The sequence below is a fragment of the Odontesthes bonariensis genome, chromosome 18 (genome assembly GCF_027942865.1).
Source record: "Odontesthes bonariensis isolate fOdoBon6 chromosome 18, fOdoBon6.hap1, whole genome shotgun sequence".
NCBI lineage: Eukaryota > Metazoa > Chordata > Actinopteri > Atheriniformes > Atherinopsidae > Odontesthes > Odontesthes bonariensis.
The window spans coordinates 11,189,536-11,206,345 of NC_134523.1; the positions used below are offsets into that span (position 1 = coordinate 11,189,536).

The 16,810-nt window shown below is 38.9% G+C and overlaps 1 protein-coding gene across 1 annotated transcript in view; it reads right to left on the minus strand.

Annotated features, from left to right (window-relative positions):
• gabbr2 (gamma-aminobutyric acid (GABA) B receptor, 2) overlaps positions 1–16,810 on the minus strand; it is a 179,393-nt gene that overhangs the window by 122,758 nt on the left and 39,825 nt on the right. Inside the window, exon 2 of the mRNA XM_075449751.1 lies at positions 12,026–12,163. Coding sequence (XP_075305866.1) covers positions 12,026–12,163 — 138 coding nt within the window. The remainder of the gene's footprint in view (positions 1–12,025; positions 12,164–16,810) is intronic.

Here is a 16,810-nt window from a genome sequence, read left to right on the forward strand (position 1 = left end):
GCTAGTATCTGGCCACATATTGAATCATTAATTCTGTTAATTAACCGTTAACTCCAGCTAACACCTACAAAACTAAAAAAAATTTATTGTAAGCAGCTAACAAGCTCGAGTTCACATATCTGCCCTCAACATTGATGGAACTATAGCTGAGCGCACATTAAATTCCAGGCAGAGGAACAGTTTATTTTCCAGCCGAGCCCTTTTGAAAGCTCATCTGTGTCCCTGGATACTGGTGGAGATTTTCACACTGTCCCAATAAGAGCATACTCAAGACTGCGTGTCAATGTGGTGTGGCATTTGCTTTGTATCAGACCATAAAACACTTCAGCAGGTGGTGAAAACTACCCCATCGGATCACTGGCATTCAATTGCTTGCAAGTGAGAACATCTACTATACATGCCTGCATGGGTAGGATGAAAAGCACCATTAAGAATGCATCCTATCCTAAGAACGCAATTTTTCCTCTCCTCACATCCAGAAGACAATAAAGCAAGTGCCAATCTGCACCAGCGAGCTCAGGCTGAGCTTCTTTACAAAGGCTGTCGCCCTGTTAACTTACCCATTCGAGCATTAAGCATCATCACATTCGATACTACACTGTCTCAAGCTGTATTAATATGTTGATGTGTGTTTGAAGTCATATAATTAGAAAAAGGGCCAGATAGGAGTGTGACATGAAAAAGTAAATAAATAATTAAATAAAAAAATATATTTTTAAAAAAAGACAGTATGACAGGAAGCAGTTCTGATGCATTTGGATGTAGAAATACCCAGCACACCACATGAAAAACAAATGTGCTTTTAATACCACAGTGGTATTTATAAATTTAAAAGATGGAACAACTTGAGAATGCAATCTACCTACACAGTGTGTCTCAGTAAGTGTGGATGTGTGTGGTGTTTTTCAGAAAGATCAGAGTGTGCGTATTCTGTGCTCTGTGTTTAAGAACATTCTGCCCCAATTTTTTCTTTTTCTTCCACCGACCTGCGGAGTTCAGTGGTCGTCAGACCAGCTTACGTCTTTGTGTGTCCCGTCTACTTATTATGTAGAGTTATCAGTGTATCTTTTGGGGTTTATGTGTCTGCTGCAGGCAATCTCGTCTCATCCTGTGTGATATTTTTTTGTGTGTAAATGGATGTGTATGCAGCGCGGGCATTTCCGTGTGCTTGTGTGTATGCACATGCGAGAAAGAGAGATTCAAGGACAGACAAATTCCACTCTGTACTAATGAGCTGGCTGTGCTGCTCTCTTTGCTTTGTCTCTCAAGTCCTTCTGCAAGCTAACCACTAAAAGGTTTGAATTAAAATTTTAAGCAGAGCTGTGTCGTGCAGCCTGCATCTCAGTACATTTATACATATAAAACCCATTTCACATATCCCTAAGTACTTATAGTCATATAGTTTGTTTGTCAAGGTCAGAATCCTCTAACTGTGTCTTAACAGATGTTCAGACATCTTAGAAGTCAACACACTGCCCAGCAGGTTGACCAGTGCTGGTTTGTCTGTTTTGTTCAGCATGTCACTTTAAAGACAGTCTGATCACTACGGGCTGTGTAGACCATGCAGACCGAAGTGCAGACCGAGCAGTCCCCTGCTTCCGAGCAGTAAACACCGAAATAGGTGCGGTTATCGTCAGGTGGCTGCACGCATTGATATGAAGGTAGAGAGAAAATAGCGCCAAGCGTTTGTGAGGTCTGAGTTTTTCTGGATGAACGATTTTGTGATGCAAATGTATTACTCTTTTGAATGCATATTGTTTTGAGAAGCAAAACGCTTTATTTTTGTGGCCCCATCCAACTAGCCGGACTACCTTCGTCAACGCCAAAACGAGGCTGGAACTCGGTTCACAGGACGCAGCAGGGGGTAAGTCAAATTTAATAAATGATATTGCTAATATGGGATGTCATACAGCTTCATGTCAAAAGAGGTGAACTATCCCTTTAATAAAAGGTGTGACTATGTGTATAATGTGATTCTAGAATGAACTGCACCGAGCAGGAAGCAAGCTGCAGATCATATTGTGAGTATTTTCTATTTTTGAGATTTATACGGAGCTATTTTTATTCGTCATCTTTTCGATACAAGATACGATGTGCTGTGTTTGTATAGCGCACATTACATTACCAAATTTCAAGGACAGCGGCAAAAATAAATGACCTATTGTTCAGAAATCTAAAGGTGCTTTAAGAAAACATAATGGATGCCATTTAAGGAATTTCAAATATGACACAAAGAAGTCTCTGTCATTTCCAGTTTGCACAATATGCTGCCAATTTACATATAAATGTGATGTTACTGCTTAAAAAAAAAGATAAATATTTTGACAAATGTGACACTATAAACATGAATGCATCACAAAAATGTCATGACTATTCATGAAAGAAATTCCTTGCCATGTTTGCTTGGGCCCCGAAACAGTGCAATTGCATGTCTTTGCCAGCACAACTAGAATAAAGGATTTTCTTCTGCCAAATGCTTAACGGTGTCTTCGCCAATTATAGCAATTCCTACTTCGTGTGCCCAAGGGGTCTCCAAGGCCCTTTGATATAGGAAAGTCCCTTTTGTTACAGAAGTGATCAAGACTGAGAAAGAGGGAAGAGGGCTAGGAAGAACAGAGAGATTCGACAGGGTGTTAGGAAAACCCGTTGAAGTGTGCAAGCCTAAGACAGTCTGCATGCAAACTGTATCCTCATATCTGCTTCTGCATTTTTGCTCTTGTATGAATTTTCATTTATTCATCCAAATAATTGGCAGGCTTACGCCTAAGCGGTACAGCTGTTCAAAGAGGGCACCAACTGGCAGCAGAACTTGTGATTCCAGAGAAGTTAAGCAGTTGGCCTACTCTTGACCTAACCATCATTAAATGAAACCTACTCACTAGTCAGATTTTAAGAAAGAGAAAAGGTGGAATGGATGCATGAAGCCATATCTTTGATTTGATGATTTTAGGGACGCAATGACAATCAGTTTGGAAACTGCTTGCACTGAAATAACATTTGAGAAGCAACAAATATAGTATGTAATGAATGACAAGTGTGACTTCTCCTTCAAAAGCCCTCGAGCTCTAAAAAGAACATAACCTCCAAACTGGGCCAACCAGTCAACAAAACAAACCTGGTCCAGATACTAAACCATCGATTGCAGTATTCTAGTTTTCTTCCAGCGTGTGCATCAATTACTATTGAGATTAACTCTGGAGAGTAAGTTTATATGGCCTAAAGCTATAAATATATGAATCACCATTTATCATGACTTACACCGGATCCCATTTGTAGCCAGAGGTGAAAGAGAAGAGGTATTCAAAGCCTACACCAGCTGGGAATGAAAATAGCATTGAGTTTGGTTTCACTCTCAAGAAGGCTCAACACTTCCGCATTCTGATACTCCGATAAAGTGAAAGATGATCATTTGGGAGGAAAGGGAGGCAAAAGATAACAATGGATGCACTAAGCAATATAGGAAGTGTGTTCGTCAATTTTAGGTAAATTCATCCATTTAGTTTTTGATGACCACTCATCTTTCCATTTAGTGATACCATGTGTTGTGTGTATGGGGTTAGAATGATCCAAAATGCAAATCTAACGATAAATCATGTTATAATATCACTGTACTAGAGTGTTTTTCATGAGGGAGGAGGGATAGAAAGAAGACAAAGGGGGGCAATGGAGGATGAAATGTACTCCAATAATCTAGAGTCTCTCTCTCTTTCCATTTCCTCTCTCATCCACAAAGTTTGGCCTCATCTTCTCCCCATCTCTCTCTCTTCCTCTTTTTTCTGTCTCTCTTCCTCTGTCTGCCTCTGAATGGGAGATGATGCTTCAGATATTAGTGAGCTGTGTCAGACAGTTAAACTGCCCTTTATTGATCCTCCACGCTTCAATCTTTCCAAGCAGCCGTTATGGTTTTAATGGCCTGTAATGGAGCTGGGTCCTCTTTGATGTCCAATTGCTCAGCGAGCCCTTGTTTTTTTGATAGAGTTTCAAAGGATTTTTCAAATACTGCCATCAGATCAGCAAATTTCCTGCACAAATTTTTGGGTCAATGAGGTACCCGGCCTCGTGGTTCTGAATTGTTCCTGCATTAGGGGGCAGCAATTGTCTTTTGGGACGTCTCTAACTGAGAACTTTGCATGACTGAAAACAGGCTCACTCGGTTTTTAACTCTATCATACATATTCTTAACATCAAGACAGATGCTTTCTTGGACAATGGTTTCATCAAATTTCTCCTTACAACTTCTGATAGCGATCCTGCACCACAGAGTTCTGATCATAATAAAGCCTTTTGCCAACCACAGCACATACAAAGACACCCAACTCGCACCATAAATTCCAGATAAACATTTCTAATAAAGCATTAACAAAATCAATATTCATATTTCACGCAAATATTAGAGAGACCCAACAGCCTGGCACCATCTTAACGGTTTTTTAGCATTTATCAAGTCAGATACGGGATACAAGCATGCAGAGCAGCATGCTCATAAGGGAAAATGCCTCCTCCACATCCACAAATGTGGTCCTGCGAAGGGTGTGAAGAGTACAAAAATAAAAAGATCTCTTCACCTGAAATACATATATGTTTTTTCCCATTTAGCAACACCACTAACACAATAATGGTGTCACTTGTTGAAGTTTTCCTTTGCATTCTGACATCTTTGGTATTCTTTTGAAAACACTTAATGCCAAAATTTAACACGAGGAAATGTGAATGCACCATCTTAAGGTCCAGATTAAGATCATGGTCATAGAGCTAATATTTACCTGTGTGTGAGGCTCATTTTTCTTCTGCACTTGCTGTATTGATTGTTGACGCTTCATTAAACCAGGCAATTTAGAAACAGGGAAGCTGTATCCCTGATATGCCAGAGCAGCATTCTCGCTTTCTAAACCTCCTCCATCTCTTTAGGGTTTTCCTTTTTTCTCATTTTCGTTCTTACTCTGCTTGACTGCTACATTTGATGCTTCAATAAAACATGTGATGCCTAGCACTGCAGTATTCTGCCTCTCATACTTCAAAATCCTCATGTGTCCCATATCAATATTACATCACTCCCAAAGTTTGGGCTAAAGTCCCAGAGTGAAAGTGCACAAATTAGTGCTTGTGTCACAACAAATGATCATATATTAACATTACAAGCAGAGTTCGGATTTGCTTTTAGCCAATCTGATGTCTAAAGATGTGATGACTTCCCCCGAACGATTCCTTTTCATATTTACTTTATACATGTTGTCACAGCCCGGCTCCAAGGCAGCAACAACGATGGGAGACAGACGAGTTTTAAATTACAAAAATAACTTTTATTCACAAAATTAACTAACCTAAAGAAACGTGGAAGTCAGTTTTCAATAGTGTATGCATGCATGAGTTTGTGGATGTGTTAGCAATCGAAAAACAACAACAAAACAGCAGCCGCCCCATAACCTGGTCTAACTGGCAGGAGAGGAGCTTTTAAAACGAGCCCCGGGTGTGGTGCAACGCAATCAGCCTGACGAGCACTCCGCCTTACTCCCTGCAAAAGGGAAGAAACAACAACAAAAAAGACAGGGCCAACCAGTGGAGCGGAGGGGTCGTCACAATGTGCTTACTGCTACTGCGTTCACTGAGTACAAGGTCTATCCTAAGGGATTCATTTTTGCCCCCCCCCCACACACACACACTTTTCTCTGTGGATATAAGCCTGAACAGAGCCATGGGGGGAAAAAGACAGGATACTTAAGAGAGCCAATTAAGTCTGATTTATTACTCTCTCAAAGCTTCTAGACAACACCCAGGGGAAGCAGGATGTGGTGTCCCTCACTCTTTGCCAGCGAGTCGAAGTCTGGATTAATGTTATTCTCCAAACTAGCTACAGACACTTGATATTATTCCTGCTGTGCTATAGAGACTTGAAGCTGCTGTTTGATAGAGCAACAGCATGTGTGTGTATCAAAGAACAGTGTTGTTGTTGTTTTTTTTCTTTAAATTATATTTAAGATTTGAGGGACACACTTTTGATGAAGTTTAACCAGGCAGATGCTGACATTTAAAGCTCAGAGCTAATTCTAAAACAGCCTTATTGCACTGACAGAAATGAGCAGACCACTTCTTTTTCTGCCACAATTTCTTTTATAGCCACTGGCAACAAAAGAAAAAAAAAAGAGGCAGAAAGATGAAAAAGATATCTACTAGATGCTTTACTGTGCATTAATCAAGCTTTCTTTGTTGTGAATTCTGCCTGCACTTGCAGAATGTAGCAGAATTCACACACGTGGTTGTACCGATTCACAGCTTTGAATGCATGCAATTTGACAGGATACACAGTCATTTGCTAATTAGCAACATTTGTTGAATACAGCCCGTTAACGTGTTGCAACTGTTGGTGTCACATATTGAGTAAACATGCTAGTTCAGAGGCACTAATAAGAAAAAGAGCTTTTATAGAAACCTCTTACTGTTTCGGTTCTTCCCAGCTAAGTAGAAACAACAAATGGGAAACAGCTTCTTTTTTTTTTCCCGTTCTTTTTACCACTGCACATCTCTTCAAGAACAATGCAGATTCCATAAAGCAAATTCAAAAGGAATGCATGCTTGATTCCACCCTTGTATTTGGGTACCATCATTCTCCCAGAACTTTTCTGAGGGGTGTTGAATAAAAAGAAAATCAGCGCCACACTTGGTGCGCTAATGATGGAGAGGAACCTGCCTGCCACCAGCAACAATAAACAAACTAAATACATTTATGGTTTGAACTAGTTTTTGTTTTGCACAGGGGTTTTGCAATAAACACTTATCTTGTGAAGGCTAAGATAATATTTTTCCTTCTGCCCTCAAATCCTGGTTCTCTTCCCGTTTCCATCTTTTCTCTTATGGGGTTTCCCAGCTTTGATATCACTTATTTAGCTCATAGCTTCCATCTTCCTTTGAAGAGCCAGCTGGTTATATACAACTTCAACCTCTAGATGAAACTAAAGCTTTGAACAGGAAAATCTTGCGTTAAATTAAAATTGTTATTTATATACATCTAAATTGATTAAATAAAAGTCAAGGTCAAAGGAGACGAACTACACTTTTTTTTCCAAATCAAGCTAATTTGCAGTGTGGGTCAGGCTGTTATACATCTATTTTTGCACCAAAGAAAATTTAAAAAGAAAAAAGCCTGTAAGGGAGTCTGAAAAAAGTTAGAAGCCCAGAATAGAGAAAAAAAAGGAATCAGTGAAGATAGTATGAGGAAGAATGGACAAATGACAAGCGTTTCCTGCACTCATCATACAAGAATGTCAGGGACACAACTGATATTAAATCATTGAGATTATTCAGGATACTTTATACTGATACCAATAATCGCAAAGTTGAGACAATTAAAAAAAATAATAATAAATTAAAGTTCTGTCTCTCTGGCTTAAAATAGCAGTTGCCAAAATATTTTTTTCCAGTGTGACCTTAAAATATGTATCCTTGTCATCAGTTATGTTGCCTCCATATAAATGAAAAAAAAAAAAAAACATTCCAAATGATCAATTCTACAGAAATAAGACAAAGCTGTCTTGTCCTCTCATCCACATTATAAGAGGCAAAATTATCAGGGAACATCATTTTTCATTACACACTCGATGTGGCTGAAAATGAACAGTGACACCACTGATAAGCTGAGAGAGAAGAGACCAGCAAACAGGAGACATACTGGGCTCGGGCTATTTCCTGGCAATCAATGGGCCATTTACAGAGAATAGACAGGACTGTGAAGAAAAAAAAAAGAAAAGAAAGGAAGAGTGTAAAGAGAACATAACAGCATAACGTTGACTACTCACAGATGCATGTGCCAGCACTTATTTAAAAAGCTCACCAAATGATTTCTGTATTTATATGACATCATGGTGAGGAGAACACAAGGTTAATCACACACCAAGATGTCTGCCAAGAAAGTGGCTTCAACATGCATTGTCTCACTGCAATAAAAACACAGCAATCAGTGGCATTGGTGAATGATGGTGGCTCACAAATACAGCCGTCACTCCCTTCTTCTTTGAATTTCAATTTGATGCTATTAAAGTCTATATATTGTGGGAATAATAGAGGAATAGTCACACGGGAGCAGTCCTCTGTGACTATTCCTCCATTATTCAGTCAATTTGCTCCACACCATCTGTCCACTGTCCCTGGTAGGAATCTTATCCACCATTTTAATTTGCTTGGGCAGTCATTTTAGCACAAGTATAGTACTGCATTACAAAATGTGAGTGTTAGTACAAAGCCAGGCACAAGTAAGGATGATAAATGGATCAAACATTTCAGTTCAGTTCATATATCAACATTTTTTCATTGCCTGGTAATAACTGTATCAGTGTTATGCCACAGAAACAGAACTTTATTTATTTAATCTGCCCTTCATACAGACAAACAACCATCCACTGTTACAAACTGCTACTAAAGGCAGTTAAAGTGAGTTTTTCTTTAGCCTCTCCTCTCAGAACTGAAATTTCTTTTTGATCTTCAGCACAGGAGGTAGACAAGTTGTCCCCAGTCTAAGGTTCAGTCCTAAACCTCCTTTCAAGTTGAAAGCTTTGGATAAAAGTGTCTCGTAGATGAGGTAATGTACATGCTCACCAGACATTGTGAAAGTAATGGGGCAGTAGCCGGCGCTTATGTATCATATGGTGGAATTTCAAAAAGCAAACTGTGAACCTTATAAATATCATAACTTCTTATTTTTAACTAAAAATAACAACGTCCCAAATCCATCAGTACTTTTTAAGGCTGAACAAAAATCTTGTCTCTGGTCAACACATTCATTAATCGTGTAAAATATTTGTGGATTTAGGCTTTTAGTTACAAACAATTTTAAAAAAAAAAAAATGTTTTAAGTAAATCCCAAGAAGACTTACCAAGACAGTTATAGTTTTAATTTGAGGGCGTTTTATGCTTGATGCAGATAACGGTAAAAAAAAAAAACGTTAAAAGGATTACATCACTGCCCACGAGCCACGCCAACACTACCAGAAACAAGCCAAACTGCGTGAATGTTTACTTACTAATCTTATTACTGTGTTATCTTAATGGCTGCACTGGATGCGAGTGTGATGTTTCAATAATACTTTTAGTGAAATATTTTCTATAAGGACTTCAGTTGGGATTTGGCATTGTTCAGTACCATATGCATTGTCTGATATGTCTCCAACCAGAACTTTTCTGATGACAGAGCTGCTGAGGACAATCAATTTAGTGATAATTAAATCGTATTAAACATGGTGGGAAAATTATTTCTATAGACACAATGGCTTTAAGTTTCTCCATGAAAGATGAAGCTTACTTGTGTGGAAGTGTTTGTTTTCTGGACATTTTTCCCTCATCCATCCTTATTCGAAACTGGTATTCTAAATAGGAAGTTACAGTTTACACTTTTCTTGTACCCATTATCTTACCTGTTAAAAATGCAAAAAATCATATTTGCTTTTATACCAATAAAAAAATCAACATTGACACTGACCCGTAAAGCCGCTCTATCTCAAATGAATATACACCTTCAAGTGTGTGTACACACCACAATGAACAGCTATGCAGGGTGAGTTTATTGTTGAGCCTTTCTACTGATGCTGACTTCATTAGGCATCAACACTGACTGCATACTATTTTTACGGGTGTGTGATTAAACTTTTTTTAAAGGTGTCGTTGTTCTCAGCTGTCTGCCATGTAGATAATATCTGCCAGCTCCCTGTTTTGATGTGGAAATGATGAGCTTGTTAAGCCTGGCCCCTAAAATCACCATGGAAAATTCTCAATTTCTTTCCAAACCAGAGTTTTGCAGAAAGGATGCCAGGACGAGGTGATAAATACGCAGCGTGACCGAATTCACAGCTTTAAAAACAGATTCCCGCTAATGTGGCACATGAAAAGTTGAAGGGGGCAGGATTTAAAAACTGGCAGTCATCTCACCACCCCAACCCTCTCCCTTTCCTCTTTTTGGCCCAAGGAGGCTCTATGTTGTTTCTTCAATCATTTCCTCTTTTCTTTCCTTTACTGAAACAAAAGCATTACTGGAGCCTAAAGATACAGTAAGGCAATGAAGACGATGAATATCATCTCTAAAGAACGACACAAAGCTATCTGGTATGTTGCCATCATCCCCCAACATGTATTTTTCCTGATTTACTGCTCTCATTATAAAGCACGAGCTTGATCACTCAGGATGTAGCCCAGGCATGCAAAGACATCTTGCATCCAATAAAACAGACTTTTGTTACTGAACTCTTCCTAAAACCAAGAATGCAGGACTGTATACATTAAAGTCAAATACAGAACTTAACACTTCAGTGGACATCTGTATTAAGTTTCAACCCAACATGGCATCTGCTGATTGTTCATCTTTTTAACCCAAAGATACCTAAGAACTAATTTTAGAAAGAATTCTACATCTTGAGCATTTTTATTATGGGTTTTATGAAAAACTCAACAGAGCTGTCGCTGTCCATTAAACCTGTTATTTCTCAGCCTCTCAGTGAACTATAAATATGAAATAGGTTGTGGGTCTTGAAAGTAATGATAAGCCTAATGTAACTTGAGTGTCAGGCTGTAGAGGTAAAAGCACACAAATGTCACTCCAGATCTGAAAGGGAACTGGTCTCAGAGTCCCCTTGCCCCAATGACAACAGCAGTAACATTAATTATGGTCTTAGCCATGCACCTCTACACGTTTCCCTCAGTCACTTGCTGTGCTTTATTGTAGCAGTATCACAAAGAGTATTTTGGAACAGGCTGGCCTCAATTTGCTGGTGTCAGTCTGTGTATTGAAAGGTAAAAAGACTCTACTTGGTAAGGTGCTCTGGGGGACATACTGTACCAAGCAGAGTGTTCTGCAGAGCAGAAGATTGCTACTTCGCCTCTCAAAGGTATCTTTGCCAAATAACCCAATAAACACAGACTAGAGCAGACATAAAAACAGAGACACACACAGAAACTACATAGACAAAAATTTAGGAGCACTTAAAATTCAAATCTAACTTAAACCTTCATTCTAGACTGGCATCACCATTGAGTGGAAATTAACATAGGAACAAAAAGGAGCTCTTGCTTTTATCACTTCATCCTGCTGATCTTTTAGTCCAGAGTGACCCGAACAAGACAGCAAGTAAAGAGGAATATAAAAAGAAGCAGAATCACAGTAAATGCTAGCAGAAGAAAAATGAAACATCTGATGACATTTAGTTCAAAACCATCTTAAATTAAGCCTTTCTTTGAACCACAGACTTCCCCCTCCTCTCTTATCAATGCCTGATAACCTTTACCTTTGGTTGGCAGCAAACCATTCCCAATGTAATATTGGGAAGCAAGCCTTTCCCCTCTCTGATACTTACTTAACAAACTCAAAGACACTGTGACTCAAGGGGTCAAAAGTTTACCAGATGTAAAAATGAGCATTTCATTTCCACAGAGAGCGATCATGAGGCTGCATGAAATTAATAGCAGTAAATGCCATTTAGGAAGCAGTTATAATTGAATGGTAAAATATGAATGTAAGCGATTAGCTAGACTGACCTGAGTAGTAAGACTTTAATTAGGTCATACCAATGACAAAACACCCTGCGTACCTATTGCAAAATATGGGAGGTGTATGAAACAGATTTTGAATAGGAAAAAAAAAAAAAAAGACAAAACATAATTTGCCCTATTCATATTTTAACAACCCGCTTCTCTTTATATACTTAATTGTTTCTGCATAGGGACATCAACCTCACATTTTAAACCACTGATCAGTCTTTCTTTTCAAGTAATTTGGACTCTGTCTCTGATTGGAGAACGGAGGGGGATTCCATGGATTAGAGCGGCGCAGAATTACAAAGTCGCCCTAGCAAGGTTAATGAGGGATTAAGCAATGAGTTGGGACCCCATTTGAAACCCAGGACCCATGAGCACACAGCAAAACTAACGAACAAGACATTCTGAAAACTCAATTAAGCAGCAAACTCTGGTTCATATGATGTCGATGTCATATGAGGCTATATGAGATATTACACAGACGCATGATGAGATCATACAGTAAAATATCTACCTGCACCAGATTCCAGCCCTCCAAGGACTCTGCAATGATGGAAGTCACAGAGGGGCAGACACCGCCGAAGATCATCAGGTGTTTGGGACCGTAGCAAATGGCATCAAAGAAGGCCCTCAGTCCTTTGGCATTGTCACACTGCAGACAGACAGAAGAGGTGGAGGTGAGGAAAAATGAGAAGAAGAGGAAGACAAGGGAAATTTTGATGAGGTTTGGTTGGAACTACAGGAAAGTAAAGATAGGGGCGAGACAGACGGTGGATACCATAAGAAAGCCTATTTTGAGCAAGAGAAGTTCTATTGCTTTACAAAACCTTATTTAGACCCCACATTTTAGAAACAGGGATCTTGTTCTCTAGGAATGGCTGCTGCTGCACTCACAAGGTTATTAAGCTTCCACAAACTGTGATGGATGAACTGTAAAAAGGCCATATTAACTGGTGTCAGCTTTCTGGATGTTGTTTATGATCAACAGTGTGCCATTTAAATAATATTCATCTTTTAAAACTCTCCATGCTCTCCGTTTGTACCACTCCAAGCACTGTGGTACATGCCAACATAATTGCAGCCTTGTGTGTGAGGGATTTGAACATATCATGTAAAACAATGTAGCTCACAGGCTGCAAAAGCAATCCCCCGCTCTGGTATGGTGATGCAGAATGCAGCCATTTCACATCACTACAGCAACCAGGGAAAGGGTGTGCGAAAGTGAGATAAAACAAACGAGAAGGACGAGGGGGGAAAAAATTGTGTAGGTTACCATTGATTGCTACATGAGCTGGCCAACTGGTTTTTGCTGTGATTCCATGAATTCTACAGCATGTAATGATATTCCTATCAATAGTAAACACTTCCCCACTCAGTTTTCTATTATTGCCACTCAATTCAGGATGCGTTCCTGTGTGCAGCTGATATAGTGACTGACTGACTGAATGACAGGTGGTGTGCGTGTGTTTGTGCCTTCTGACACAGTAGTTTTCATCTGTAGTCATTTGACCTTGTTAGCCATCAGCCAGCAACTGAATGAGATTTTCTACTGAGCAATAGCACACCATTCTCAACACAGATGCGAAAACTGAAAATCGAATGTGGAGGAATGAGATTCCTAACAGAAATATAGGACTGCATGTTGGGATTTTTTCGCAACTTTATTAAGTGTAGTGCCGGGGGTTGACGCAAGCTTGAATCTTGTAGCCGTCTGTCATCTCTTTCATTTTTGAAAGGAGGACGATAGTCTTCGAATCCTTCAATTATTCGCCAAGTTTAGTTGATGCCGAGGACACAGACAACGTAGGACTCCTTACGAGTCACATTAAAAATAGCAAGAGCTGTGCTCCTGCATTATATTAGTGTCTCCACTGTCAGATTTAGTCATGTGCTTAAAATCAACTGAATACCTTAAAACAAGTCAGTATTAAAAAAACAACTACTGGTACATTTATAGACATGGATTCCCCCTGCATATGACAGGAGAAAGCAATGTATGTTTTAATACTAGTCAAAAATAGACCTGATTGCGGATACGCCTCAGGTGAAATGAAAGGAGGAAGATGTGATTAGACACAGTGGGTATATTCCTCATCCTGGCCACACAGCTGAATGAAACAGTAAGCTATTAAAGCAGATATGCTATTAGTACATGCTTATCGTTCATTTCTCTCCAGCTGGCTGGAACAAGGTGGGTTGGTATTTTAGGATTGTGACTCAATTGGTTACCATGCAACAAAAAAGAAGTGTGGGCAACTAAACTTGTCAAAGTGAGTACAATAGGGCTTGGTAATATAGTAGGTTTAAGCTGATTTAACATGCCGAGTAACAATGTACTGTAGGTGTTACATTGTTATGTGCTTTACTCCTTCTGCAGAAAATTAAACCATTTGCAGCAATAACACATGTTTTACATGAGCATGCATGCATGTATGGACACAGAAAAAATATTTTACTTTAATAGTTGCAAGCATGAGCTAAGTAGTCAACATTACATTGTGTGGAAGAGATTTATTTATTTTATTTTATTTTTATATATATTTTTTTTAAATGGGAAGCTGGTACAGAGCACTTTCCAGTACCCTGCAAGTGCTTCATCAGAGACCGTCCATTGCACCATAGATAATTTGTTAACAGACACATCCCATAATTCTGTCCAAAGAATATTCTACCTTTAATGGTTGAGAGAGTAAGTGTCCATAAGGGGAACAGTCACCTTATAAAACACAATGTATTTTAGTCAACCTTTATGTTTTTAAGCCTAACAAAGCAGTTTTGATTTCCTAATCCTAAACAACTGATATTATCCAAACCCAACCACAAAGAGAAATGTGTTTGTGTTTATATGTTACCATAGGAAACAGAAAAAAGATCATACATCTGGACCACCACCTTCATGGACACCATTTTTCTAATCCAAACCAAAGACAAAATTGTTTTAGTAAAGTGTTATTGGCTGAACGTATCTCAGAAGTGAAAAAGAGTTGGTCTCAATCAAACATCCTACATCTGAAGGATAATGAATGCATGCGATGTGTCCAACCCAAGCGCTTGAATAAAGCTCAATTCAACGCTTCAACTGTGTCTTCATATCCTGTAAAGATAGTATAATTCTAAAGAATCCTCCTTTCACTTATTAAAGCAGACACTTGAGCATTAGAGAATGTGGAAATACTCATATAATTCATATTTCTCTCCTGCCCCTTGTAGGTGAAGTACTTTACAGGATGCCTTTATGGTTTTTTTTTTTTTCTCTCTGGTAACAGACTTCTCAAATAATTTATACATATTTTAAAAATTCCATCTCTAATCATCCATCATCAATATCAAACATCATCTGTCACAGAGGGCAAATCCTAATTCAGCAATTATTTACTGATTATCAAAATAATTAAGAATCGTCTCTCACAAGTACTCACTTCATGAGCTGATCCCCCCTTCTCCTCACTTTCATACATCCTGTAATACTTTTGAGAGGCCCACATGGACACAAGCTCACAATCTGCTGTGACTGCTCATAAAGCCTTGACCAGGGTGTTGTCATGCCAACGGTGTGACTATTCACACTTTGAGCGCAAGATGAGGGAGGATGCCGCAGCAGGGCCGTTGTAGCGATGTCTATATTTAGCCTCTCATTAGGTAGCACAACCACTCCAACATCAATCAATACTTATTCAGCTATGGAGATGCAGTAAAGGTTGGGCAGAGAGCGGGGCAGAGGGGACAGAGGCAATGGAATATAATGGGACACAAACAGTAAAAACAAATGCAGTTAGTGAAGGTGATGGCCAGTGAAAGAGAGTTAAGCAATGTGAACACAATGTGAGAAAGACAGGAGTGAAGAAATATTAGCTTCATGGTAACAATGCAACCAATAACATAAACCTGCCCTCTAATATTTCCTTACAAAAGAATTTATGTCTCCAAGACCGATTCACTGGCTCTAATGCTGAGTCGGCCAATAATATAAAATAGAACATATAAAATCCAAATATAAAGTCACTTAATTGATTACATAAGATATTTCTCACCCCTTGCATTTGTTTTCTCACTTCTTCATATTCTTGCACAGTTCAAGGCTGTGTATTTTTCAAGGGTGTTTCCATAAAGGTATGAACTGAGAAAAGTATTACTCTTCTAAAAACATACAAATAAGTTCCCGACGATAAAGTGGTACTGTACGAAGAAGGCATAGCGGCAATGAACTCTGAAGCAAAGCAGCAAGAAATACAACAGCACTTTATTTCCCTCTCCTCCAGTCTGAAATGTAATTCCTGGCATTTGGAGGCCATTTGGTGCAGATCGATGAGGTTAACGCCCGTAGTAATCTGTTTGACTGCCTTGGGAGATGGCATGGGAAGGTGTGTGTGGTTATAGGGAGGAGGCTGATGGCGGAAGAACCCGGAAATGGAAACTCAAGGGAGGCGTATTACCCTCTCTAATGTGGATCCATAAACAGAAAATTTACTTCAGGTGACCACAGAGTCACACAGTGTGTGCCTGTCATACTCAGATCAGAAATTGACTGAAGTTTTCAGTAGAAATACTAGTTGAAATATTCTTGCATTTTTACCCAATTTGACAATTCAGTGCTCAAGTACGCTTACCATTTCGAGTATTTAACTGATGGAAGATCTGGCCAAGGAATTAATTTCAATTGCACCTCAATCCTTCGTCTTAATTACATTTGTGTCACTGAGGACTTTACACAAAGCTACTGATAAGAATCCTTATAGATCGTTCCATGATAACTTTAGCATATAGTTACTGTGCTACTGATGAATCAAACTCACCCAGGATAAAGGTGAGGAAGCGCCTACTGTAATAATTATCTACAAGAAGCTTTTCTTTCCTCTTTTGCATGCGACAAATTAATGATATACCATCTAAATCTAAAATTGGAAACTAAGTATATCTTCAAAGGCCTGCATAGCTACAATAAGTTTTCTTCTGAAACAACTTGAAAACTACATTTTCACCACTAAGTGAAAACATTACAAGTCTTTGAAGTATGTGGCACAACTTCCAACATATTTGATGACAACAGACTAGTACATTTCGATTTTTTTTGTTTACATCAGCTTTATAACCTAAGCATGTCAGCTCATCATCTCATTGAAGACTACAGTGTAGCATTTTCCATGAAAAGAAAAATATCAAACCAAATATACCATTTATACTACAAATACCTGTGACATTTTGGCCATACTCAGTTATGCATCAACTCAAAAATTGGGCTGTGTTTTGTGAGGGTTTACCTATTGCACAAAAACCCAAGATAGGCAGTCAAACGGCCCTT